Genomic DNA, 27,442 nt, shown 5'->3' with positions numbered 1-27,442 from the left:
TTCACAAAACGCCACAAGTATAAGCAAACATCAGTATGAATAGACGTTAGAGGTAACGTAGTGATAGTTACACAAAATAGAAAATAGACAGAGGCATCAGTAAGGTAACTGGTTCGATAACACTGATTAGTTCTATTGAACAATTGTACGCCGGAAAAAAATCAATTACAACGTTGACAGAGTAATCAAGGAAAGGAAAATGTAGCTATCAACTCAAAATTCATACTCAATACCTAATAAGTTTCGTGCTATGCCCTCCTACATCAATTGACTGATATTATTTATAAAGTCAATTTCATAACTTTTGGAACAATTTTGAAACTTTCTACAGGTGGTGTATTCAAACATTAAATTAACTACCACTCACAGAAACATATTTTCTTACTTTGAAATAGTACAACACTAAATCTTACCACTTTCTCTTCCGAGAATCATATTTTCTATTACTTAAATATGCCAGTCGTGCGTGATTTTAAGCATTAAGCCTATTTCAGCCCACCAAGAAGTTGGTATTCATTGAGGCTTTCGAGAGGCTGGCATATAATTGTACCATGAAGAATTAATTAACTAAATCTAGCAACAACATCAACAATGTGGTATTGTATTGTTAAGACTGGCATTTTTTGTTCACCAAAAGTCCACCATTTATGGAATACAAGGTCACAGAAGGAAATGGTAACATAATAAACACTTGAAAAAAATAATATTTGAGGTCGTAAACAGTATGCTACACGACCCGTGAATGTACAAAACAGTTTACGGATCATGTAGTAGTTCCTATTTACACCACGAAGGAAATAAAACTGGATGAAAATAGGTTTGGATGTAGGTTCGAAGATTTTCGCGGCGTTGGTTAGATGGCTTCGACCTGAAGACGCCGACTGTAATTTCGGCGAAACTGTTGTCTTCAAAATACAACAAACGCGGTGAAGAAACCCGAATAGAATGGAAAGTTCATAGGTTTGGATGGTTTAGTTCGAGGAATTGTCATGACAATGAGTCCCTTGAAAAGAAAAGTAGCAATTAGCAAAATATCCTAGTCATCATATGGATATGTTACAAACATCGATTTCGCAATGGTGATTCAATTAAGTTCATGAAAATATTAATCTCGAATTAGGGTAACCTGCGATGTAGTGTTGAATCAAGGTTCTTAGACGGTACTTACTCTAAGAACCTTGGTGTTGAATGACCTTTCTTCTCACCAAGTTCACGAAAAAGTTCAGTCGCAACTATACAAAATATCTTTCAAATTCCAAACAAAAATCGTTTTCAAGGGATTATTGTTAAAATTGTTCTGTAGGCTTATATTGTTCCTCCGTTCAGACAACAACGATGGCACATAGTAAACACCAGTAATAAACAATAACATTCTACAGATGTACGAAACCACTAACCTCGATTCGAACCAAGTCCGTTACTATTTCAGCAGGTAAATAGTCATGCCTTTCACTCACACTAAAATATCACGGGATTATCACACTTGTGCAAGCAAAGCCTGATTAAATAAACTAATTGACGTATTGACTAATGTTAACTAACGTTTACACCGGAAGCAGTTCTTCCTCCGGTCTCCAAGGACATTTCATAGATCCACACCCCACCCCAGCCATTTTGACTCGATGAAGTGGTTTGTGACGTCACTTAAGGGACTTGAGGCATTTTCCCAAGTACTACAATAAGAATCTATTTCCTGAACAATATTATCGCTGCAATGGCTTCTAAGATGATATTACTTGACTTTTGCATGTATTTCCTCTACATATTGACTTAATGTAGACAAAACTATCATCATTTTCAAACCGAGAGTAATTCCTTTTGGAGGCTTGTCAGTTCCATTGTTAAAGTACATTTATGGTCATCATTTTTCAAAAACGAAATATGGCTCTTGCAGTCGTGTTTTTAAAGAACTTTTCCCGTGATATTTTAGTGTGAGTGATTTGTTTCTATTCTGATTTCGTGGCGTAAGAGGAAATTCCGGTGTCGTTAAATGTGTTTTTGTGTCCCATTACACAGCATTCTTTTCAATAAAAAATAAACCTATTAAAAATAAGCTCAAAACTTTTCCCAGAAACTGAGTCAGTCGCCTTCAAAAAAATCTGTAACTGAATATCACCATTGTAGTGGTAAACTAGGATATTTTTTTAATGATATTAATTTCACTGACTTTTTTTATTCAGTCGCACTTGCCGGCTTACTATAAGCCTGGCACTGATTTTGACGAAAAATTAGAGATAAATATAACAATTGAGTAAATAATTAAATTTAAAATGTATTTATAAATAGTGGTATATCAATTATTGTCGTCACAACTGGCGTATCGTTGCCAGCTGAGAAACAAACTGCCATTGAACTGCCGCTCTCGCAGCGATTCTTGAAATGTAGCAACTTTCAATGGTCGCAACGTCTCTACTTGCGTCTTGACTTGCGTGGCATTCTGGGTATTATGCGATTATGCCACGTGTCACGAGTGCATAGTGCTTATGTCTTGCGTATGCATTAAGGTGTTGATGGTGTGACCGTGGTCTTATATATTTTTAATCGGATTTCCTGATTTATTTCCCGTTGTTGAGTTCATTCATCGTCCTATAATACGAGGTATTTGAAATCTGCATCCTACCTTTGTGAGTTAACATTGCCATGTAATAAGGCAGTGACTTCTGTTGATATGTTTGGTACCTCTCATTTCCAGCATGATTCTTGTTATTTGAATACTTTCTAAATGTATGCCTCACTTCAGGTTATCTTATGATTGCAATTCAGATCTTGAATGCATTTTAGGTTAGGCATTGAGATTACGCATAATTCCTCGTTGGCGAGTGTATGTTCGTTTACTCGTTGCACTTTTGTCGTGTTCTACGAATTGGATTTTTTAAATCTCACCGTCGAATGTGCTTCGTCTATTACTTATAATCTTGTGATTTTCAGGGACTTAATATATTTATATTGTTTATAATGTTGATAATTATATGGACAGTAATGTATGACTTGTCCAATATTTAACTCTTGTAAAGTATCCGGACCAATGGATATGTTATTATTATCATACCCTTAATTATTATCCATTCCCTCATTAGGATTAGTAGTGTGTATACAATTAATTCGATAGGCGTCGCTATGCTTCCTCCAACCCGTTGTTTGTTTAGAATGTGAAGTATGTTTTGAATCCTAAATTTGGTGAAGAGACGACGAAAATTTGTATTCGACAAAAGTATACAGTCACCGCCTTATTTGTATTGAAAATTATGCCATTGCTGCGCCCGTTGTGCCATCATTCTATGTCTGATTTTCAACTATTTCAGTCGATGTTTGTCGGTCTCGTGTAAGTTTTAAAGTGTAAATGTTGTGTGTAGAACATTGACTTGTTACTGGGGTAAATGTTTTCGGACTATAATGAAATTCCATGTGCGCGTAGGTTGTGGAATGTGCAATAATTCGGCTATCTTTATCATTTGGTCTTGTCCTCTCTCTATGAAATTGTGGCAATATTTCATTTTTATTCACCGAGATGGGGCTGTAGTCAGCAAGTTTCTGCATGTATTCGTTTTTTGCCATTTTCTCTGGTATAGCCATTATGTTCGTGAAATGACGTAAACGTACTCAGTTCATCTGCCAATTTGTTAATCTGCATCTGTCTCCCATTTCCTTTCCAGGTCCAATCCATTTTCATTCTCGTGAGGTTTTCCAACAAAATCGGCAGAAAGACTTCCCTTCCTGTATCTCTTGAGTCTGCAAGTGTGTATTATTATTAATTTATCGTAATCCTGTTTTTTTTTTTCGTCTCCTGTGTGAGAAACTGCTAAATTCCATTCGCTGCAATGCCATCGTTTGTGTTTAAATCAGTCATCTCACCCAACTGGTGTCTCAGTACTGCTTGCAGGGTTGATTGAATTAAATCGCGATTTAAATCACTTGATTTTTATTTTTTGAATCAGGTGATTTAAATCATAATGTGATCTATGTTTGATTTTTAAAGAGTCAAGAAAAGAAAGCTGTAAGTGCATAATTTTGATTTTTATTTCTTAATTAATACAACGAATCGACATTTATCAGCACAATGCCTGCTCTTAAATAGATATGATACTGTAGGAATGCATTTAACATGAGAATTTAAAAAAATGGCTTTGGTTAGAATACTAGAATATCGGTTGAAAAAAAAATTATTTTCTGATTTAACTTCTAAGCGTAGGCACCATACAAAGTTGCAATTACAGAATTTTTCTAAACTTCATATGCTTTAGAACCGCATAATATAGCACATTTGATACTTCCAATGGCAACTTTATAATATGCTGGTGTATTTTTTAATTTGATGCCATTGGCATTTCCATAGTTCTCTCCCCTGATTGACCAAATGTCGTACAGTGCAACCTCGATAATACGACACCCCACGGTGCACCAGTATACACTCACTATAGCGAATTGTCGCTTTACCGGAGGTGGAGCAAATAATAGCCAATATGCCTGTTGCGAACAATTATACAGGAACAGGAGTGGTGCGGCGACAAAGAAGTTTCTATCCGATAAACGTAAGCATAAATCCAGACGAAAGACGATGTTTTTTTTGCATCACTAAATTTCCTTACTCAAACAACGACTAACTATTCAAACAATTTATAAGCACCGTATTGAATAAAAATCATGCAAAGCATGTTTTTGTCAATTATTATGCCAATGCACAACCGACGAAGCCGTTTTTCTATGCACTTAATCAGTACATATATGTAACCATTCTATTATTTTGGTATTTTCCACTGAAAATTCAAAAATTAACTAATAAAATCGTATCGTGGTTATTTAATACCTCAAATGTTTCCATTGGTGTATTTTATTGATGTATTATTATTGGTGATTCTTCCATGACTTCGGATTTACACCGCCGGCATCACCAGCAATTATGACAAGAGATAACGCTTTGGTGCTTTGCATTAGTCATAAATCAACCAAATAATCAACCTTCCTCACTCTTGAAATTCCTGATTGGCAATCTATCATTAAATACTTCGCTTTAGGCTTAGGCGTAGCCCCTTTTCTCAGAAGTTCCCGCAGATTAAAGTGGGCAAAACCACCCGAACAAAGCTTCTTATAACTCTACATAGTCTGCATTCCTTGGGCTTTTTTGTTTTTCTTAAATCGTGGAAAGGGAATAGGAAGATAAATTAATTTCAACACTCTCATATTACTCCTTTATTTTTATTTTCTTGCTTAGACGTGTTTGTTGTTTTTTTGGCCATGGTGTCTGCCATCAAATGCTTTCTATTCATGCAACTCACGAACGTGCGGGTATGCTGCCGACTCCTTTCTGCCGCCCGAGGAACAAAAGAAGATCAAGAATTCGCGAATGCTAATGCCACAATATTATCACAAAATTAACTACTTATTTATCGAACGACAGTTTACCACATACATTTGAGACTGAGCACTCCATTAACTTCATTTCAAACAGATCGCTAGCAATAACAGAGATGAAGGAGTGTTGATGTAAATTTTTTCGGGCGGTGAAACCCTCGCTATGGCTAGAGCCAACACCAAAAGGGCCTCGTAAAAACGAATTTTTTAACATGCATATTATAGGGTCAATTGACGGTGCATCGGCTTATCTCTCGTAATGGCGGGGGTCTCGCTATAGCCCGTACTCGCTTTAACGAGGTTCCACTGTATTAAGTTTAGAGTATGTTGCCTCTTATTGTTTCTGCAAACGATCATTCTCCAATATGCTGCCCAAATAGTTAGTTTTGCAAATAACTGAATTTTTGATGACTGGAGAATCATAAAAATCTCATTTAAATCTGATTTATATCAGTAAACTCCGATTTAAATAAGAAAAAGTCAACAAAAACGATTTAGGAGATAGAGAGATAGATAGGAGTTCTACATCGCCTGAGATTACCAATGCATGCATGAGGCACAGAAAACATCTCTTAATATTCACCCCTTAAAATTGCTAATGGTCGGAAAGTTTCCATTGCTTGATACAGTATTTATAATCCTTATTTAAGCCAAGCGCTACCTGCAAGAATGGAAGGGGAGACTGTGGCACAGTGGGACAGTTTTATCATTTCAATTTTAATTCCCGCAGAATTATTGGCATCTTTGCTCGGAGAGTGTTCTAAACCTATGTTTTAAAACGTATATAAAATCTGCAAAAATACCAGAAACTTAAAATAGTTGAAATGCTTATATTTCTTCTCTGTTCAAAAGTGTCCTAGGTTGGGGCAGAGTGGGACAGAATTATTCAGACATTAGTCGATAGAGTACAAAGTTTAAATTAATTGAGGGTACAAATGAATTTATTCACATAAATTGGTAAAACACACATGAAAGCGAGCATATTAATCAAGAAATTTTTATCCAAGATTCATGAGCAGTTATAAAATACGTATTCTTGTATTTATTAATTTTGAATCACTGCATACAATGTTTTTCATCAAAATTTAATTATTTTAATGGCTTAAGTTTTGTCAAATGTCATTTTTGGTAAATGTAGTCACTCTATTCTAAATCTGTAGCTATTTCTTCCATTTGTATTCCCTTTTTTTAGTCCTTAAATGTGGTAATTTTCATTTTTTTTAATTCTCAATTTAGATTCTTTTTACATCCTTTTCTTATGAGCTGGCTATTTTTCTCTCCCTCTTATTTGATGACATTAATTTTCCAGTCTCTCTTTAACTGGTGTATCCTTTGGGATCTCTCATCTTTTCTTCTATGTAGTATTTTTAGATATTATGTGGGTAGTTTTTGGGAAAGGGCTTCTTTCCTCAGGGGGTGACAACGTTGCCCTCTGAAATGAAGTTTTCACCTCGGAATGTCCTGGGCTATGGAGATTTTCCTCAGGTACTAAATGAAACTCTAATGGTGCAACAAACTGATCTTTGACAGTGACTTGGTTAAGGTCTTTGTCATTAAAAATACTTGAGTTAACAGGGCTATCCTGGTTGAACCAAACATATAAATAATATTGTTAGATGTAAATGATTTTTTTTACATGCTGTACCCAATAATTCAGCCAAGTTGCAAATTGTTATTCTCTCTCCGAGGTCGTTCCTATGCCATCCACATTCAATTAAATATTTTTTCAAAAGGCCAATGACACGGTTATCTAATGGCTGTGGTTTGTGACTGCAGTGAGGTGGCAAAGTAAACAGCACCACCTCATTCATTTTTACTAACTCATTAACATTGACAGGAATATACTATTCATGGTTGTGTAAAATTAGCAATGCTGAATTTTCTGTAGATCATTTTGCATGATCAATGAAATGTTTTAAAACGAGTAAAAATAAATTAGAAGTCATCCATCCAGAAGGCTTTGTAGCACCCACTTATCGTATGGGACACTTGAACAGTATTTTTGGGAAGAATTTTACTCTAGATAAATCAAAAAATGGAGGAATTGTATTCACCTGAGCATTTATAATATAACACAATGTCATCGAGGAGCCTCTTTCAGAGGAGGTAACTTCGCCTTCTTGTTTTTCACCTTTGGGGGCAATCACGGTTCATTGGAGTTGAACAGTAGAGGAACCACTTTCAACATGATTGTATTAACTTCCAGTGGAAAATACGTGTTTCACATGAAGACCTGATAGATCGAAAAAAATGCACTCATAACTGTCCTGTTGAAGCCCTTGGTTCTTGCCAGCATGGTTGCCTCTAGTTTGCAAAGGCTTATCGAAGGATTCTGCTTCATTAAACCGTAAAACCAATCATCATCATCAATTTCTTTCTGATCGCAGAATGGCGGGTACAGTGACTCCTTATTTAACGTCGTCTATTCGTCCCTGAAAAACTAGACGTTTGGCAAAACAACGTTAAACGATGCAGTATTTCCCTTAAGAAACAATGTAAAAAGCTTAAATAGGTTCCTCACGTTCCATTTCTTTGTAAAGAATCCAGAATTTCCCGGATGTGAATCGAAGGAGGCCAAAAATCGGAGTCGTTAATTTTAAAAACACATTGCGACCTACACCTGAACCAGGCCAAAGATATAAATTATAGGGCAAAAATGAAAAAAATCTGGGACTCTGGCGCAAGAGGATGAAAAGAGAGTCACTTTTCACGCTGATATGAAATCTTTAACCTGGCGGAAGTCGCGAGAAACATTCATTGCCGATTATTCACTTCAGCAAAATAACAATTACAGCACAGCACAACGATAATAGGTTGGGAATGAGGCATTATTAAAAGAAATATGGAAACTAATTTTAGAAAGTATTTTAATGGCAAAACATCACAAATTGTCTCTTAGCATAAGCAAAGAAACAACACAAATGTTAATTGTCTTGATCTGATGTTGAGGGTTGGGGTTAGGGGGAATTAGTGGCACTCCTGAAGTAGTAATCAGCAAGGGTTTTCTGGGTGGCGGCCTTATTTTTATCTCGACATAATTCTCTACGGCAAGCCATACCACTCTCATTCGCCAGACACACTTTTGCACTCTTTTCCATGTCAGGATTTCGATCTCTGAATATATTCATAGCACACTCAATGTGTTTCATAGCCTCACTAATGTCTTTCGCAGTGAGTTGTTTCACTACTGTGACTTCGCCAATATCTTCCCCTTCCAGACTCTTCTGATGTTTCATCTGGAGAAGGTCTTCTGTTGAGAGTTTCTCATCATGGGATGCCAACAGCTCCTTCGCTTTATCCCCGGAAATTTCCAGCCCAAGGTCTCTCCCAATCTTGACAATCTCGTCCTTGATGGCTTCCGCACTATCCTCAAAACCAACAATTTGTTCTGGAAGAACCTTCCTTCAGCTTTTTGCAAAGTTGATATTCGAAATTCATTCCTGGCATGCGCAATATTTTCTATTGCATTTTTAATATTATATGCCTTCCAAAATGCACAAGGAGTAATGCCCGACTCATCTTTGGTTGCAGTCATCACCTGCGAAAAGTTCCTGCGTAGGTAATAACATTAAAATGTTTTTATTACAGCCTGGTGAATGGGTTGTAGGAGTGCTGTGGTGTTAGGCGGTAAATAGCCAACTTTTACATTTTCACTGTATTCTTCGAGATTGGGAGGATGACCAGGGCAATTGTCCAAATGGAGTAGTATTTTAAAAGCTAGATTCTTTTCTTTAACGCTTTACCTCGGGACAAAAATGATCTGCAAACCATTCTGCGTTACCTAAGCTTTTTTGTTGGCTTTCCATATGAGAGGCAAACGGCCTTAAGATAAACCGAGGAGTGCCCTGGGGTTCTCAGAATGGTACACCAACATTGGCTTAAGTTTACAATCTCCCGATGAATTTCCTCCCAATCGATCTTTGGCCATTTTGAACCCAGACATGGTCTTCTCTTCCATTGAAATGCAGGTACTTGTCGGCAAGCGCTTCCAAAATAACCCCGTTTGATCTGCGTTAAATATTTGTTGAGGCAGGTAACCTCCCTCCTCCACAATTGCTCTAAAAGTTTCCATAAATGTATTGGCAGCCTCACTGTCAGCACTGGCTGCTTCACCATTCATTTTGACGACTGGCAGTGAAAGGCTCAGGAATGCTGAAATCTTAAGTGAGGTCACAATAAATTGCCATTGGTTTCCTTTGAAATCTTGATGGGTCTGCAGGCTGTTTTTTTAGCATTTCATTCTCATAACAAAGAGTAAGCAAGCGTTCCATTTCCACTGAGATTGTGCTTCTGCTGCGAGATAAATGTGCGGCACTTCGAGGAGTGGCAACTCTCCCAAATTCTTTAATTTCCACTTCATTCTTTAATATTGTCCCGACTGTCTTCGTCTGATAACCTATAACTCGACCAATCTCTGCAGCAGTTGCACCTTGTTCACTTATTTTAATAATGTTTTTTATGTTAATATTCAGTTTTTGTTCTAACGTCACTGTTTTCCGTTTTTTCTTCACATCCGTGGAACTGCCAGCATCGTCACTCCTTTTCGTAGACATATTTTTTGGTTAGAAACAGAAAAATATACGAATAATGGGTAAATGAGGCAATAATTATTTTCTCAGAGGAAGACTTAACATAAGCTACCATGCTAACCTTTTCTGTCGAACGAAAATCGTCAATCAGATGCGCTAGCGTCCTATTCGCTGTTAATTATTTTTGGTCACACATAATTTGAACAGCATTATCGCGAAGCATTGGCAATGTTAGGTGATCAAGGGTTTCGATTTTTGGTCAACTTTATCGTGAAGCAACGTTAGGCATGACGACGTTAAATTAGGACACAGTGTATTTCTTTCCATTTCTCTGAGCAAACTCAGATGCTAATTTTTTCGTGTGAGACAGTCTATGGTGCAGTGGTGCTGCTGTTTTAAGTCACAGTTACTATGGTGGTAATTTATTTAATTAGCTTTGAATCTCAAGAATTCAATTAATGAATAATTTAAATTAAATAGATTATAGGCTGCAAATATTCTTACCACAAATTTCTCTGGAAAAATAAATTTTAATTTCCTGCTATTCTTACTTTCACGCAAATCACCGAATGTTTGCTGAGCTGGCCTGTAGAAAGGAGAAATTTCGCAGCAACTAATGTTTATGAGACTCTCTCCTCACTACCTCATGCTCTCTTCTGGCCAAGACTAAGCTGTTCTTTATAAAGAGCATAACAGTAGTGGGATTCAGGAAATTTAGACATTTTGTCGCATACGATCGGGTTTCACACTAATTAGTCACTTATATTATACTGTTATTTCACTAATTATTTGGCTCCACTTTTCTTTTGGACTTTGCTCTTGTCATTATGTGGTTTTGTCCTCACATTGTCACATTTAAATATTTTGCTTCAAATCCAAAAGCATCATTCTAGAGCTAAAACCTTATAAAGTAAGCATTTGAGTGCATTTACATTACGGAGATTAAAAGTTCAAAGTACCTGGGCTGTGAGTCTGCATCCCACTGTGCCCCAATCTGAGTTGTCCCAGTGTGCCCCGCCTGCCCTGAAGTGTCAGCAAAAACTTTCAACATGTTACTTTTGTGAAATATGTTTAGAAAAATATTGCAAAGTCTAAATAATCTATTTGTCAAATCTTTTCTTAGGAAGCTTGCTATAATTAAGGGAATTGCATTAATATTCGCATCATGAAAGTAACGAAAATTTTAGCCAAAAAGATATTTTATAACATACATGCAAAGCTACACAAGATTATGAAATGAGAATTTTTGTATTATTTCTTGTGATATGACCTCCTTAATTTTCATGCATTAGCTCGTTGACCGAGTAAATTGTTTAAATAAATCAATTGTCCCACTATACATCATACTTGCTAGCAGCCTGCGTCATGGTGGTGCTCATAGCCTTGCTCCAAGGTAGCCTCACACAGTGGCAGCCTGAACCAGAATGAGGTAGCACGGGCTTTTCCCATCATTCATACTTAGCTGTTGCATTTTTGCCTGCTTGAAAATTTTCACTTAATCGCGAAACATAGATATCCTAAGTTAAAAATGTGAAAGCATGAAGTACGTACTCCAGGAGAAATAATCTTTCGATTTAGGCATTAAAAAAGAAATAGTAAGGTACCCTATTGGTGAAATACTGATTCCAGTATAATTCCTATGTGGTTGGAATAAATCATGAATATTATCAAAGTTGTATGAGTCTTAGGTCAACTTACGTATTTTTTATGTAAAAAATCTTCAACATGAAGATATGAGAGGGAATATCATATTAATAATAAAACCCACAAAATATATATTGACTAGATTTAATTTTAGGGCTGTTAAATCACCCACTATCATCTTGGAGTCATAAAACAATTGAACAGAAATACTAGCTCTCTTACGGAATCAAAGCATATTGAAATGAAAAATAGAAAAAACTGCATTCATCACTGAGGAAGCTTCTTTTGTACGATTTTCCTGGTTGCACTTGGTTCATTTAGTCTCGTTTTAAGTGCCACTAGACGTCATGAATCTGCAATCATATTATTATCCCATCTTGCATTTTTTTGATATCTGATTGAAGTCTCTCGCGTTGTTCTTCACTTGTCTCTCCTGAATTTTCAGGAAAACAGTCAAAGTGGCTGTGTTGGTAATGAACTTAAATGCTCACATAACATCCTATTGATTTAGTTACTGAGCGTATTGTTTACCAGTTCAAGATAATTCTGACTTTTGCGATTTCCCAGATTGTATTCTATTTCTTCAAGAAATGACAGCAGCTGTTTTTAGCAATTCAAGTGGGATGTTTTCGATAGACCGCCGCGCAATGTCAACCTAGTGCCATGTGTTTTCCATCTTTGCGCGGAAATAAAGGTGTGGCTTGGTGGGAAGTGCTTTCAAAAGGGGGATGAGCTTCATTGACAAAGGCATCATTCATTATAAGTCATTGGAAGCAACAAGCAATGAAGATGGTATAGTACTAAAGCTTGTCAACAGCCATGACCAATTTGTCGTAAGAACTCCGCATGTGTGCTCAACATTTAGTTATGAAATTTTTATGCAATCACCTCGTTTTCTGTTCGTGACCCATCCCAGGTAGAAAAAACAGCCCTTGTATTATGAGTTCCTGATGTCAGTTTTTTTTTCAAATCAGGGCAGTACGTTGGATCAAAACTAGGGGGAAGGGGGCAAGCTGTGGTCGTTCAAGTTGTAACATTTTATCACAGAATTGGTAAGTGAAACCAAAATGTTAAGAAAATCATGAGAGCGATTTATTAGTTTTCATAATTATTTGCATAAGAATACAACTATAATTTTATGTGAGTTAATATATGGATTTATTAGTTATATTATATATTAAATATGATTTTTAGTTAAGTTCCCTGTCTTATTGTAATATCTTTTCCTTTTACAGAAAATTTGTTCAAACCTTTCAGTCTTATGAAGTGAAGTTCTCTCGGGTTTTTCACCGGGTCAGGTACTCCATTTCTCAGCCCATCGTCTTCAGGGATTCAGGAATCCAATCATTGGATTGGCGAGTTGCCCATTGAAACGTTGGAAGGAGAAATGGAGGACCTGACCTGGTGCAAAACCCGAGAGAACTTGACTTCATTTGTTCGCCGGGAACAAACCAAATCTTATATTACTTTCAGTCTTATCTATATTTTTTTTACGCTTTTAGGGGTGTAGTTGCCCCCTCCAGCCCTCAGCTAGGTACGCTCATGAAAAGAGAGACAATTTTGGACAGTCGATTCGCTAGTAAATGATGGAAAATATTTTTATTGATTTTCTGATTATTTTCCTTTGCAATATTCAGTGAGAGTTACGTTCCTCGAAAAAGCTTTTTCTCAATCATATGAGTCCATTTTTACTATTGAATTACGTAAGAGAAGCTGAAAAACTGAACTTTCTCAGCAAGGAAAGGGTACTCAAACAAATATATCCTGAAAATGGAGTCACCTACATTGAGAATGTCTGGCTGAATATGTATAGTCAATTCTTAGTAGTGTGACCTAGAGTTTTCTTTCAGTTAATGCAATTAGCAACATTCCCAATACCCTGAAAACATTACGCTGAAGTTGAAAAGTAAGGATATGAACCCAGTGAGCTAAATTCTTTTAAGCGATGTGATAGTAAATAGAATTCTGAAATCGACAAGACTTATCAACAACTCCGTAACCATGGTGAGCATGTCAGGAATGTGAGAGTTATCGTCAATGTTACCTCCCTCTCCCCATAGATGTCTCCCTTATCTCTATTCATATTACGCATCACATTATATCCATTTCGCAATCCGAGAAGAGAAAGATATCACACAGATAATGATCTACCATTTCCTAATCCACATACAACTAAATCAGTCATCTACTGTGACGGATATACCATAATAATTTCAGAAAAATATTTTTCAATTTATACATCTTCATGATGGTAGTGCATGCATATTTAAAGGGTGGTTGATCAATGTATACCTATTGATACGATGCCTAAATTTTTCTATCTTTTATTTACCTATTGCTAATTCTAGCAGTGATTTCCTTAGTTCATCGGGGGAAGGCACTTTTCAAATGAAATAGGCTTATTTTGGTGATTATGGCAATTTTATCTTTAAATTAGGAAACAATCACTTATTTTTTTAAAAGGATAGGCTGAATATTTACAACTCGCCTATCTTTGGGCTTATTGAAACTTAAGATTCATTAATAAAATTTTGCGATCTCGTTATAACCTAGTCAGCAGTTTTCACCAGGGAGTCATCTCTTATAGGTTTCCATGGTTTTTCTAAAGCTATGAATTTTTATAATAGTTGTGTCATAACTATGGAGGGTTGAGGGTTCCTTTTCATGGGATGCCAACCCAAAAAATCCCACAAAAACAGGTAATCCCACATAACCTCAGAGAATAAAAAGTTGTTTAAAATATTTTTCCAGTTCAGAAATTAAATTGCTACATTTGCGTTGAGTTAATTTTTAGTGTCAAAGTGATTCAAAATATATGTCCAGGCCTGTGTTTTTTTTTTCAATTATATTCCCAGAGGGGGGTCGGAGCCCCTTGCCATCCAAACCCCCCAAAACATATTTCTAGTTACTTCACTGATCAGAATTATTATGTGACTAAGTAGTGAATCGAATGGAAGGGAAATTTCCTTTTTATTCTGTATTTGGTAGTTAATAAGGCTCTCGCTTTCTTCTGTCCTGTAAATACCGTCCCTCAAATCTTTTTGCATAATCAGATTGCTCAGGTAGGCTGAGGATTTGAAGTTTAATCATGACAATGATGAGTGCGTGTAATGGCTTTTGATAGATACCACTTCTGTGCATTTGTCTTTATATTTTGAGTTGCATAGTATATTTATCCTTGTTTCTCAAGTCAGACGTACGCTAATTCTCTAGTTTGAGTATTAATATAAGTTTTTATGTAATTATTACTGTTGCTTATTTTATTTATTAATTTCATATTCATTCCGTTTCTTTGCAGTCATTATTTCATCCTTCCTCGTAAACGCTGAGATAGTGTCTTACTTCTCTCAGACCATCGCCACCACGCATTGTTTCCATTAGTGCCTTCCTGTCTGCTAAGTCTATAAAACATTCAATTAAATATTTCATTGTTACGTTGAAATCGGCTAGCATCATTTCTACTACAAACATGGAGGAATGTGTTGAGGAGAGGCTATTAATAGGATTGCATTCAGGTTCATTGCTCCATCATAAAGATTTACTGGACATGTTGGAAGATGTGGATGTTCGGGGCATGAGGCAAAGAACTCTCTTGCATGTTGGTGTGAGGCTTGGGAAGGCTGACTGGGTGGAAGAGCTGCTTGCAAGAGGGGCAGACACAGATCTTAAGGATGACTCTCAATTGAACGCACTTTCTTCTGCCGAGGAGATGGTGCGGCGTTTCCCAGAAGAAATGGACCGCTCCCTCATTCTAAAGTTGGTAACATTGGTTCATCGGAGGGACCAAGCGATGATGCACCGCCTGGAGCCATCATCCAGTAGAAGCAATGACCACATTACACCCGTAGCTAGGAATAATCAGGATATTGAATCCCTCAAGTCCTCTGTGGACGCATTGAGGCAGGAGATGAAATCGCTAATGTGCCAGCTGATCTCATCGTTGGAGGAACTCAAGACGCAAGTGTGTGGACGAGACACATTGTTGCGATGCCTGGAAGAGGCGGTGACGTCGACTGTGGAAGATGTTACTTCTATAAGGTTTGAATTAGGAGGGGAGGCTGCAATCAGTCCAGCACAATTGGATCCAGTCGCAGCTAGACAGGAGTGTGTGGACGCCATGTTGCGAAAGACTACTTTTGTGTTTGGAAATGGAGTGGATGAAATGCGTAGAGTGTATGAGAGAATGTATGATTTAGATGATTGCACTGCTTGTATTATAAAATATTTGTGTTGGGATGATCGGGTGAAGGTGATGGTGGACTGCGGTTCTAATCGCATTGGAAGGATGAAGGAGAGGTTTGTGCAATTGGATGGGACTCAGGGGAATGGGAGTGAAATTTATTCATTTTGTGATTTTGAGAGTGACATTGTGTATTTGGGTGCGAAGAGTGATGAGAGAAGCGTATGTGCTTTTTTAGCTTGGGCCCTCTTTCAATTAGCCCTGAAATTTGTATTTGGTAATGAGGGGAGGCCGTATAGCAAGGGAGACGTGGAACGTGAGAGAGAGTGGATGAGGGTTGTAGAGGAGGCGGAGGAGATGATTAGGAAGAGGGGATGGGTATTATATTGGTGGATCGATGATGCATTGGATATGGGGACGGAATTGGCAAGAGTATGTCACCTCGCAGCTGCTGTCCCTTGGATAATCGCAAAAAATGGATCCAAAGAAGGAAGAGATGAACTGCAGAAGTTCTTCCCTCTCCTCTTCTCCATGTATTCAAACCACGTGATGCCAACACTGCTAGCCAAGGCGAGGGTGAGTATTACTTTTTATTTCTCATACTTATACTTCCCCTTCCTCTGTAATATTAAAACAAAATCGATTACTTCCTTTTTATCCATTGTCATCCCTTTTTTAATCAATATCCAGAAATGGAGCAAATACATTGCTGTACATTGGAAGGCAATGCAGTCTGGAGTCTTTTTTCCTTGCTATTGTGTAAAAGAGAATAATACACATTGTTTGCAATTATTTGGGATGATTCATTATATTGTTGTCTCAGTTAATACATTCAAATAATCATTTAAAACTATACAAGCAATGCAACAATTAATTCATAAATTTAAATATCAACACAGTTTTGAATAACTAATAAATTTGTTCGTAATTTAATTTTCCAATATTTCCCAAAAGTTGGCCGTTAATTGGAGATGTTTCGCTTGTAGAGGCGAAATCAAACTTCAGGCTCATCAAACATGTCCTTTCTCTGTGTTCTATGGGTAGTATGATTCCTCGTTGGACAGGTGTTGTAATTTTAACATATTTAGCATAGGAATGAAGTTTTGATAAAATGTTCTATCACCTGATATTTCAAGTTGAATATATCCTTTCATAAGATAGCCCATAATATAGCTCTAAAATGCTCAAAGATGCCATTACTTTAAAAAAGTGACTGTTCAAAACCATCAAACTCTAATGGATAATTATCATAGTTTAAGTTAATATGATACAAAAAATTGAAGATTGTCAATATTCAAATCCATGATATATCAACCTAGTGATGGACATGTAAAATTGAAAGAGCAGTAAATCCAATAATTTTCACTTATAAAATAAATAATTGTTTTTTGGAACTTAGATTTATTTGAAGATATTTCATAATTATTGGTTATTATTATTCCAATGAATTTCTGCGAATGGGAGTAATATCTCATACCACTATTAATATGGACCCAATGGTGACTTAGCACATTGGTTGTTATTGCATTCTTTTTTCATGGTGGCATCCATTAATTTCTGTTTATTATTCTTTCAGAGATGAATTTGGCGTGATTCCTTTTAAAGGATGCAATGGAGCTGGTCCAGAAGAGGAATATTCCGTTTACCTTCAATAGATTTTCATGAGGCCTTTCAGTTTTTGTAAAAATGGGTCGACTTAAGTACTCGCGTGTTTCATGTAATAGTTACACTTATCTTATGTTAACAAACACTCGTATTTTTATTGTTTTCATGTTTGCTACATGGTACTGATTTTATTAGAATGGTAATCACATTTTGAGAGGTGTGTTGTTACAATAATGTGGGCACATCATTTAGTCACAGTTTATTTCATTTTTTTACTGATATATTTATTTTTTTATAATATTACACTTTACATCTCATGTATGCATTTGTAAGTTTTTTGAATTAACACACCATATTGGTTTAAATATTTAATCTTTCTCGTTGTATTGCTTCAAGCCATCTTCAATTCTATATATTTGTAACATAAGTTGCCCTAATTCAACTATTACAATTATATTTTGCCTTGTTATCTCCTTTTTATGCTACCCTTTAGTGAATATTGTTTTTTATTGGTTAATTTCTTTGACACTGATTGGCCCATGCATTTTTAAAACATTTCCTTGTAGTTTGCAGCAATGATGCTGTAAGGTTAACATGATGTAGTTCAATGTATTCGTTAAATATTATAGAGTTCAATCATCTGGTCTATAATGTAAATCTATGACGTAAAATTCAATTTTGTGCTAAGTTATAGCTAAACAAAGATTTTGATTCCTTTTTTATACATAATTTACATTTTTGGAGACATTTAAAAATTTCACAATCAAATAATACGAAAATCCTTAAATTTCCATTCCCATATGTTCGTGACTATTTACCATTTTCATTCAGTTTTGTCGATATCATATTATCATTTGTGTTAGGGAGGATTATTGTCTTTATTCGTGCACGTATACATTTTCAACATTACTCTTATATAGTCAATATTCAGTTGCATAAAAGAATATGCATGTGCTTTTTTATGAACAACGATTAATGTCTCCTAATGCTAACGAGAGCTGGCTTTGTTTTGTAGGAGTAAATGGAGCGTAATAGATTATCATTGTACACATTCTCTGTAAATATAAATATTAAATGTAGCTATTTCTATAATGTCTTTTTGATGTCATTTTCATTTCGGAGTTCTTTTAGTCGTAGGCTCCATTTTTTATAATGGCTAATTATTTGTCAAATCGTTCAATATGTGCATGGATTTCATTTTATGTAACCGTATGTTACTTTACTTTTTAATTTTCAGCATTTAATACGTTACTAATTCCGTTCTGTCTGTAATTAAACTTTTGTTGAACAACATACGTATTCCCTCTGCTACGTGGGAGTACTTGAAATATGGTTCTAATTATGTTTTGTTTGTTTTCTGAAGGAGGTTGGATTTGTTGGTCATATTGTGTGAGTAGATTGTAATAATTTCATTATATTCTGTTTGGTGGTGTTATATTTTCTGGATTTATAAGATTTCACAGTCATGTCTGGTGCCAGGTTAATATTTTGAATGTTAATTGCATTATGATTTTTAACTTGTAAATATTAATCTTGGAGAGTGATTTCACATCTCCAAGTAAAAATATTAATCACTTAACTATTCACTCTAATAATAATTGTTGCTTAATCTTCGTAGTTGAATTGAAAATGATCCTTACTTAAGTTATTCCGTTTTCATATGATTAATCTTCACTTTTACTTTTTTTCTTTTAAGTATGTACGTGCTTTAAACTTTGCAAGCAATTTCTTATTTTTTCAAAATATCTATGCAATTGTGACTGCATGCCTGATTTTTGTAACTCACTGGACTCCCGGAATGAATAGGTGGAATACATAGATCAGTGGATGAGTGTTAGTTAGCATTGATTTTTGTAACACTTATGTAAATGAAGTAACGTTAATACAGAAATGAAGCCAATTTTTATCCCTTATAAGACCTGTCAGTAAGATTTGCTTTTCCAATTAATAATGCATGTAAGCTTCTCTTGGAATCACCACCAGGTTTTATTCTTCATTTAACTTAACATTTACCACTCAGACTTAACTCTCATACACAAGGATTCTGAACGTCGTCATATCTGTGAAAACAACTTCCTTGCAATTTTTCGTGAACCCATGCTGTGTACTGTTATTAGGTTGAAACAAACATTTTCAAAGGCAGTGTGAGGAATACCTTTACCTGAAATGCAACATTAATGATGTTGAATAGCATATAATTGAAAAAATGGTTTTTCAATTGAGTGAGGTTCATAAATCATCTTGGTCAATCTTATGCTACCATTGACATTTACAGATAAAATTACTACTGATCCAGTTTTGCAAAAGTTTATAGCTATCCTTGAAAAATATATTTCATTTATATTATTCCCTATTGAAAATCTCTATGGGATTTCGTTTTCCTATAGTAATTTGACAATGGGAAACGTTTGTTCCCATAGGAAATTTTTATGTTCCTATAGGAAAATATTATGTTCCTATTGGGAAATGTTATGTTCCTATAGGAAAATCAAATTTTCCTATAGGAAAAAAAATTTCCTATAGGAATCATGTTCCTATAGGAATCATGTTCCTATAGGAAAATTTGAATTTCCTATAGGAAAATTTGAATTTCCTATGGGAACATAAAAATTTCCTATAGGAAAAATCGTTTCCCATTGTCAAATTACTATGGGAAAACGAAATCCCATTGAGATTTTCAATAGGGTTATGATAATTTTTATATGTAAGACTATTTCAACAAGAGAAATATGAATAAAATGTATAAATATTTTACCATGGATAAAAATGGCTTAATGACTTCACTTGTGCCAAGTATGCTCAAGGGCTGGTGTTGGAGGATAGTTCGGGTGTAGCGATAACATAACGAAATTTAATTTGCATGCTTACTTTAATGATGGAAAACGATTAATGGATATTTATTCAATTTATTGTACATGGATACTCATAAGGTAAATTCCAAGTAACTTGCAGTATTTGTTTTACATGAGCCAAAGTCAAAAAGAGACTTTAGAATATACTTAGGCAGTGTTAGACTAAATAATGAAGTTAATACTCATTGAATGCATGAACATGACTTGATCGCAATGCTTGTAGTGATCTTCAATCGAAAAGTCTGGCCAAAAATCATACCTTTATAAGTTTGTTTAAGTATCTCGCTGAAATATTTTGAAGGCTGTATAACATGAAACTAATAAATATTGCCAAAAAATTGACTATGGTATTTCTTTAAACAAATTTGTGGAGACTGCAAAAATCCTAAAATCGATTATTTTGACCGCTTCATTTGAGAGGGCACATTTAATTGAAAATAATCGGTAGCAATAAAAAATAAGTTTAAAATTAAACTGAATTATTTGAATAAAAAGTTCACATTAAATGCATGAAATAACCTTTTAAACAGCGTTAATGATATAGTTATTTAACAGATAAACTTTCTTTCAACGTTTTTTCTGAGAGAACACTCTTAAGAAATCACTTAATTAAACAATTTATGTTAGAAAATGCAATCGAAAGCAAGCCATACAAAATTATTTATGACTCATGATAAATTAACATAATTGGGTAATACATGGGAAAACTTAAAGAATAAATTTACCAGCCCACAAGCAGTTTTCTTTGGATTCCATCACTGTCCTCATCAGAAGTTAGCTCCTCCATTAAAAGTAAGATTCATATGTTTTGGAGACATTTCTTTATCATTATCACATACATGCCTATTGATATAATAAGGTTCTAAGTAATGAGGAGCCTTCGAAAAAGATCTCCCATTTCAGCCCAGCACAAATTTTTTTGCGTGTGATTAAGTCAATGGGAATATGTTGATACAGGTGCCAAAATGAGCAAGAAGTCTCAAGAAGAGATTTATGCAAGTCTTCTGGGAACGGTGTATCCTTCTCTAACCAACATCGAAATTTTATTTCAAACATGTCAATATTTCTCTTACATTCTTCAAATTCTATAAATAGCGACTGAAAAAGTATTAGCTCATAGCCTTCGTCAAAATTTCCTTTGTCTTCACGTCTTTACCCAAATATTGATAAACTTATTAAAGGGCAAATTTACGTTTTTAATTCAAAGGTTTTCAATTTTATTAACTATAAGGTCATGGATTTCTTTGCGATTTACTTTCTAGCGCTCCATTTATTACTCATACGAAATGTCAACAGTGTAAATAATCAGCAAAGGATGAAAATAGAATAACATTCCCTGAATAATACACTCACTGTCACATTTTCATTGGAAAAAGTACCTTTTTAAATTAAGTTGATATCATTCACTACCAATAGTGGTAGTTTGGCCTCAACTTTGAAATTTCACGATCCAGGTAAAAGAAACCCTTGTTATTAGCTTACGTAGGACAAGCACTGGGATCCTTTCGGAATCAAGAAGATAACGTGACTGATTTTCTAGATGATATCGTGAAAGGAATATTTTTCGACCGATTGGAAAGAAGTACTTTTCGAAAACCCCGTGCAAACTACTTCGTATAAATCGCTTGCGCAGATTTCGAAGAGAAGTGATCTTCAAAAGTGCGAAAACCCCTTCATTGACCGAGGCAATAAAGCAATAAGTGGTATTTTTTCAAACGGACTGGTATGTATCGATTATAGAACGCCTTAAACGCAAGGTAAGAATCATACCACGGAGGTTGGGGTCACTGACACAATAGGTATTAAAATAGTCGACAGTGGTCCCAAATTAAAAGCCGGACAAATCCATTTAGTAGCTGTTGTCGGACAATAGGGTGGTTTCCTTTTATTTTTTTATTGCCGTAATCGAAAGATTATTACTCCTGGAGTACGTATTTCACACTTTTAGATTTTTAAATGACAATATCTATTTTTCGCGATTAAATGAAAAGTGAAAATTTTCAAGCGTGCGAAAACGCGACGCTGAAGTATGAATGCCGGGAACTATCTCCGTGCGTCGTATTTCTGGTTCCCCCTCCCGCCCGGTGAGGTGACGTTGAGGCGAGGCTTAACGGTGATACGTCGCAGGCTGCTAGGGGGTAGCTGAGTACCTTGCTGGATGGTAGCGCTAGGCTTAAAAAAGGTTTATTAATACCTTATCAAAGGAAGAAAACTTTCCGACCTTAGCCAGTTTTAGTAGGTGATTATTAGAGATGTTTCCCTGAGCTCTGTGCCTCATGCATGCAATGGTAACCTCAGACGGTGCATAACTCCTATCCTCTCGTGTAGAAACTAGGTCCCTGTGACGTCATGTGGAGTGGAATCGCATAGGCGACAATGTGGCCTTTTTCAAATGAGGATAAAATTTGACCCTTGCCATTCGTCTAAACCAGTATTTCCAAAACCAAATAATTTGTGTATTATGAATACACTAATGGTGGGTTACGAATCGCAATCAATGCCTTTCGTTTTCTTTAATGAAGGAAACTACCCTATACCGGAATAGAAGTGCATATCTAAAGTTCGAACCCCTTTATAGCCACTTGAGAGACCATTTTATGGACCGTAGGCTCCTTTCCTGCGTTCAAGGATCTAAAAATATTTCATAACTTCTCTAAAAGTTGGTAATATAGATTTTTTTCAACCCCGCGAGGGGCCAAATAAGAGATAAGCCTCCTCACTACGCAGTCTTTTTTACCTTCTACCATCTTACGATTTATATTATCAAAGATGAACGCCCTACTAGCAGCACACGCGGGATGAATTTTGCAGTATTCTAGGCGTGAGAGGGGGAGAAGCGAGCGGGGAGGGGACGGGATCGGCCTACCGCTCTTGTATCCGCGACGCTGCGTGGGCGTTGAGATATTTTTTTCGCGAAGGCGGACTCACATAAAGCATTTTGTGGCTAAACGGTGGATGTTACGTCAGATTGCACGAAATTTTTACACTAAAGGACAGTAAATCGTCAAAATCTCTAGGGAATGACCATTAAATATTATAATTTTGGAATTGTGAGCTTCCCCCCCTAAATCTCATTTGAGCGAGGGTCAGAGGTTCCCATAGAGGTATCAAAAATTTCAGGCCTTATTTTTGATCGGTCCCACAACTTTTTTTCGTTGGGCCTGATGGATTTGAAAAAATAATCGATTTTTACGATCCGTCCTACTGTATATGGCGCAGACTGCGCAAGTGAGGGTAGCGGACGGAGAATCTGGGTGGGCAAGCACTGGCCGAGGTGTGAGGCAAGGCTTTCCTCTATCGCCGCTGCTCTTTAACGTGTACGCTGAAGAGATGGTAAGGGAAGCGAGGGACATCAGGAAGCAAATTGATTTAGCAAATGAGGCGTTCATGAACAGGAAGGAGCTTCTGAGAGGATCGTTATGTAAGAGTTTAAAGAAAAGGTTAGTGAAGAGTTTGATTTGGAGTGTAGCTCTCTACGGTGCGACGACGTGGAAATTGAGGAAAGAAGACGAGAGAAGATTGGAGGCATTCGAGATGTGGGTTTGGAGAAGAATGGAGAGGGTGAGATGGACGGAGAGGAAAAGGAACGACGAAGTGCTGGACATGGTTGGCGAGGAGAGGTATCTTTTAGATGAGGTACGGAGGAGACAATGTATGGATGGAGCGAATACTTAGCGGGGAGGGGATGTTGAAAATGGTGTTAGAGGGTAGAATGTTGGGGAAACGAGGGAGGGGAAGGAAAAGAATAGGATTTTATATTAATTGAAATGGAGTAGGCCTTAGAGTGAATTGAAGAAGGCAGCGCTGGAAGGAAAGGGAGGCTCCCAGATCACTTCTTTAGTACTCCATGGAAACCTACCTTAATCCTTTGAATGCTATAATAATAATTATAATAACGTGTAAAATGCATTTTAATGCTCATGGATAGTTTTTCTATTTATAACGTGTAATCCTTAGGACTTTTGTCATTTGATACATCAGTGGAAATTATATTAACTCTAGTTCAAGCAAAATTATCGGTTGTAGTATAATATTATCTTCGCTGTGTGGGTGCGGGGTAATGTAGCAACTCGTGATTCGATGATAAGCCGATGAATTTAGGTGATGGAATAATATATAGCGAAGTTAAAATATGTCGGAAAAGCGTCATATTTGTACTCATTCTTTTTATATTTGGTGCGCATTCTTACTGTTGAAATCATACGGAGGTGAAACAATAATTGCGGAAAGTTATTGGTTGTCACCGAAGAAGACGTTACATATATGAAACGTGCCAGAGGCGGATCCAGGACTTTTTTGCGGAGGGGGGAAGTGGTCATAAGGGTCTGGTTTATATTTGAGATTAGAAACAAAATACGTCGATTATGAGGGTCGTTCAATTAGTCCTTGTAATCTCCGAGAAATTGCTCTCTCAGCGTCAAAAATAATTTTCACGAGAAAGAAGCACTCGTGACTTGTCAGCTGTTAATGTTTCTGCTGCATCCATCCAAAAGTTTCATTGTTGTTGCCGATTGTAGTGAACAACTTTCATTTGTTTATAAAAGTGGATAGCATGAGTAATGTGCGGTGATCAAGAACCGGTTCACAGCCGTAGAGCGAAGCACGAACTTTGGGCACGAAGAGGCTTTCGCTCCTGACTAACTTAAGCTCACCGGCACTACTGTCGGCGTCAAAATGATGTGCCGCTGTACTATGCGAATTTATTTTATGGACTTCAGTGAGTGCCATCATAATAAATAATACGTCATTTTCAATGAAATTTTGTTTTTAATTCATATTTATTTTTTGTTTTACGGAAAACTAAAACGTGTAGATACGCAAGTGCTATAAATAATTCCGCGCACCACAAAATTAGCCGTTTTTTCAACTTCATGAACTTTGTAACTCAACCTTGGGAAAACTACTACGTCTACAACGTTGATCTTCCAGATTAAGTTGTAGAAACTAATGTAGATTAATGAAAGGGCTTTGCGTATTTTAGAACGCATATTTTGTTGCAACATAACGAAAATGTTTAAACACTATCTAGTCCTACAGTTTACCCCAAAAGAAAGAATAAAATTGATAGAAACACTTCTCAATTTATTTGAAAATTTTCCATGCGTTCTGAAAATACAAAAAAGGTATTTTCTTAATCTACATTAATGTTTGCAATTTGTTTTGGTAAATGAATGTTGTAGACGTGGTAGTTTTCCCCGGGTGAAAGTTACATAGTTCTTGAAGTTCAAAACGGTTAAAAAATTTATAGTACGCGGAATCATTTATTGCACTCTCGTGTCTACTTGTTTTTAATTTTTCATAAAACAAAAAATAAATATGAATTAATAATAAAATTTCCTTGAAAATGACGTAGTAAACATTATTATGGCATTTACTGAAGTCCAGATATAAATTCGAAAAATAGTGCGACATATCATTTTGACGCTGGCAGTAGCCACGGTTAACATTTAAAAGAGTCACCCGCGATACAAAAATAACGCGCGAAATACGCAACATTGGGTCTTGGGCGATTAAAAACTTGTTCCTGAAACCGATATCCAAAATGTAGGAACGCTTAAATCCAAACAGGGCCGCCCCTATGAGTTAATTAAGCTAAAAAACACAACGTTAAGATACGAATCGTATAGTTAAAATATTGGGAGACCAATTTAAGACTTTTACTGACGCAACTAAAATGTAAAATTCATTCTAAGTCGTAACTTTGAAAAAATAATGTTTTCGGTCCACGTTCACCCAGCACGCTCACCATATGGAAATAAAGTGTATATAATTATTGATAAAATACATATTATTAGTATATAAAAGACATAAAAATTCGCACAGCTGGAGTTATCTCCTACCAGGCAGTTATCGCATCATGAATCAAAAGATAAAAAGGACAAATACTTTTCTATCGCTCTAATTTTCTGCGTTGTTTACGTCTTTTATCTTCTTCGTATCCTTCTGATCTCGTCTCATTATCTTTCTCGGTAATTAATTCTCTGTCGCATCCTCCATATTGAGTCTTGTGTATGGCACCATGCACACCATCGTCCAACCTCACTTGTAATGATACCGAAATGGATTCAAAGCATAAAATCATCGGCAATTGAGTTATCTGGTCATAACGGCTTAAATGGTAGTTTCCTTTCCTAAAATCCGTGGCATGAACATTGCACTTATCCTCGAAAGATGCTGTTTCCGACTTAAAAAAGTATATTTTCACATATGTTAGGGTGGTTCCCTCCATTCAATACAACTTATGCAGAAAATGGTGTTTTATTATTATACAGACGAGTCCTTGCGTTGCTTGCTCAACTATTAGTACAACAAGGTACTTATTTCTAATGTTTCTCAAAAACATACTGCTATGCAGCTACAACGTAATATTTTCTTGTCAATTGTTCATTAGCCGCGGCCTGTCATAAATTTAAAGGAAAGAATTTGCTGAAAATGGAGCAAGAAACCTTTAAAAAAGGCAGAAAAAGATAAAATGTACAGCAAATTAAAAAATATTGTGACAATTTACTTCCTCGCCAGGTCGGAACTATTTATTTCGTTCGGTGTTCACACATCCATATGCGTACCTAGCGAGGGGCAGGAGGGGGCAGCTTCCCCTCCCCCTAGAAGCAAAAATCGCAAATGTCTCAGAGGAAAATAGTATTTTTGCCAAGCAAATAATTTTGAAAACTAATATATAGCTGTTAAAGTATCCTTAAAATGTTTCCATAAGAATAAAATGAAATGCTAAACTTCCACACAATTTTATTTACAAAACACCGAACCGGTTTCGACATTTAGTATCGATATCAAGGTCCTAATCGATATTATATATCATTATCGAGGTATAAAATAGAAACCGGGTCGGTATTTTGTAAATGAAATCGTGTGGAAATTTACCATTTCATTTTATTCTTATGGATATAAAACATTTCCACCAGATATCGCCGGACACTGTGAAATATGCTTAAAATGTTTGTTTCATTCGCCCTTTCCATGCTTAAATTTTACCTTTAACTTGAAAAAACATGTCTTGTAGACGAGTAGTAGTTTTGATCCTGGGTACGCCCTTTCCTTTTGTTTAATTTTCTGTTTGAAAAAGCACGCTGGGCCTACGCTAAAGAAATGTAGTCCTAAATTATCATGGCTTTCAGGCAATGAGTGGGGCTGACCGCAAACGAGAACCCCCCCATGACGTCACCAACTCATTAAAGATGGGCACCACCTTTCAGGTTGTCTTAATTTTCGCTTGCAAGAAAATGAATTTAGGGGGAAGATTTCTATTCGTTGGAACTTATATTTAC

General features: G+C 36.1%; 1 protein-coding gene across 3 annotated transcripts in view; it reads left to right on the top strand.

Moving 5' to 3' along the window:
• Positions 1-2,444: 2,444 nt before the first annotated feature.
• The window catches only part of LOC124170135, a 254,629-nt gene continuing 229,631 nt past the window's right edge, over positions 2,445-27,442 (top strand). The window contains exons 1-4 of one of the 3 annotated variants that reach the window (XM_046548829.1): positions 2,447-2,598; positions 3,654-3,735; positions 14,821-16,278; positions 17,279-18,403. In XM_046548829.1, coding sequence (XP_046404785.1) covers positions 14,992-16,278; positions 17,279-17,284 — 1,293 coding nt within the window. In that variant the 5' untranslated portion in view covers positions 2,447-2,598; positions 3,654-3,735; positions 14,821-14,991 and the 3' untranslated portion in view covers positions 17,285-18,403. Of the gene's footprint in view, positions 2,599-3,653; positions 3,736-8,567; positions 8,767-14,820; positions 16,279-17,278; positions 18,404-27,442 lie in introns of those variants that run through there. The other 2 variants (XM_046548830.1, XR_006867323.1) reach the window with 2 other exon arrangements.

Source organism: Ischnura elegans, chromosome 13 (genome assembly GCF_921293095.1).
Source record: "Ischnura elegans chromosome 13, ioIscEleg1.1, whole genome shotgun sequence".
Classification (NCBI taxonomy): domain Eukaryota; kingdom Metazoa; phylum Arthropoda; class Insecta; order Odonata; family Coenagrionidae; genus Ischnura; species Ischnura elegans.
This window is presented reverse-complemented; position numbering and strand designations above follow the sequence as displayed.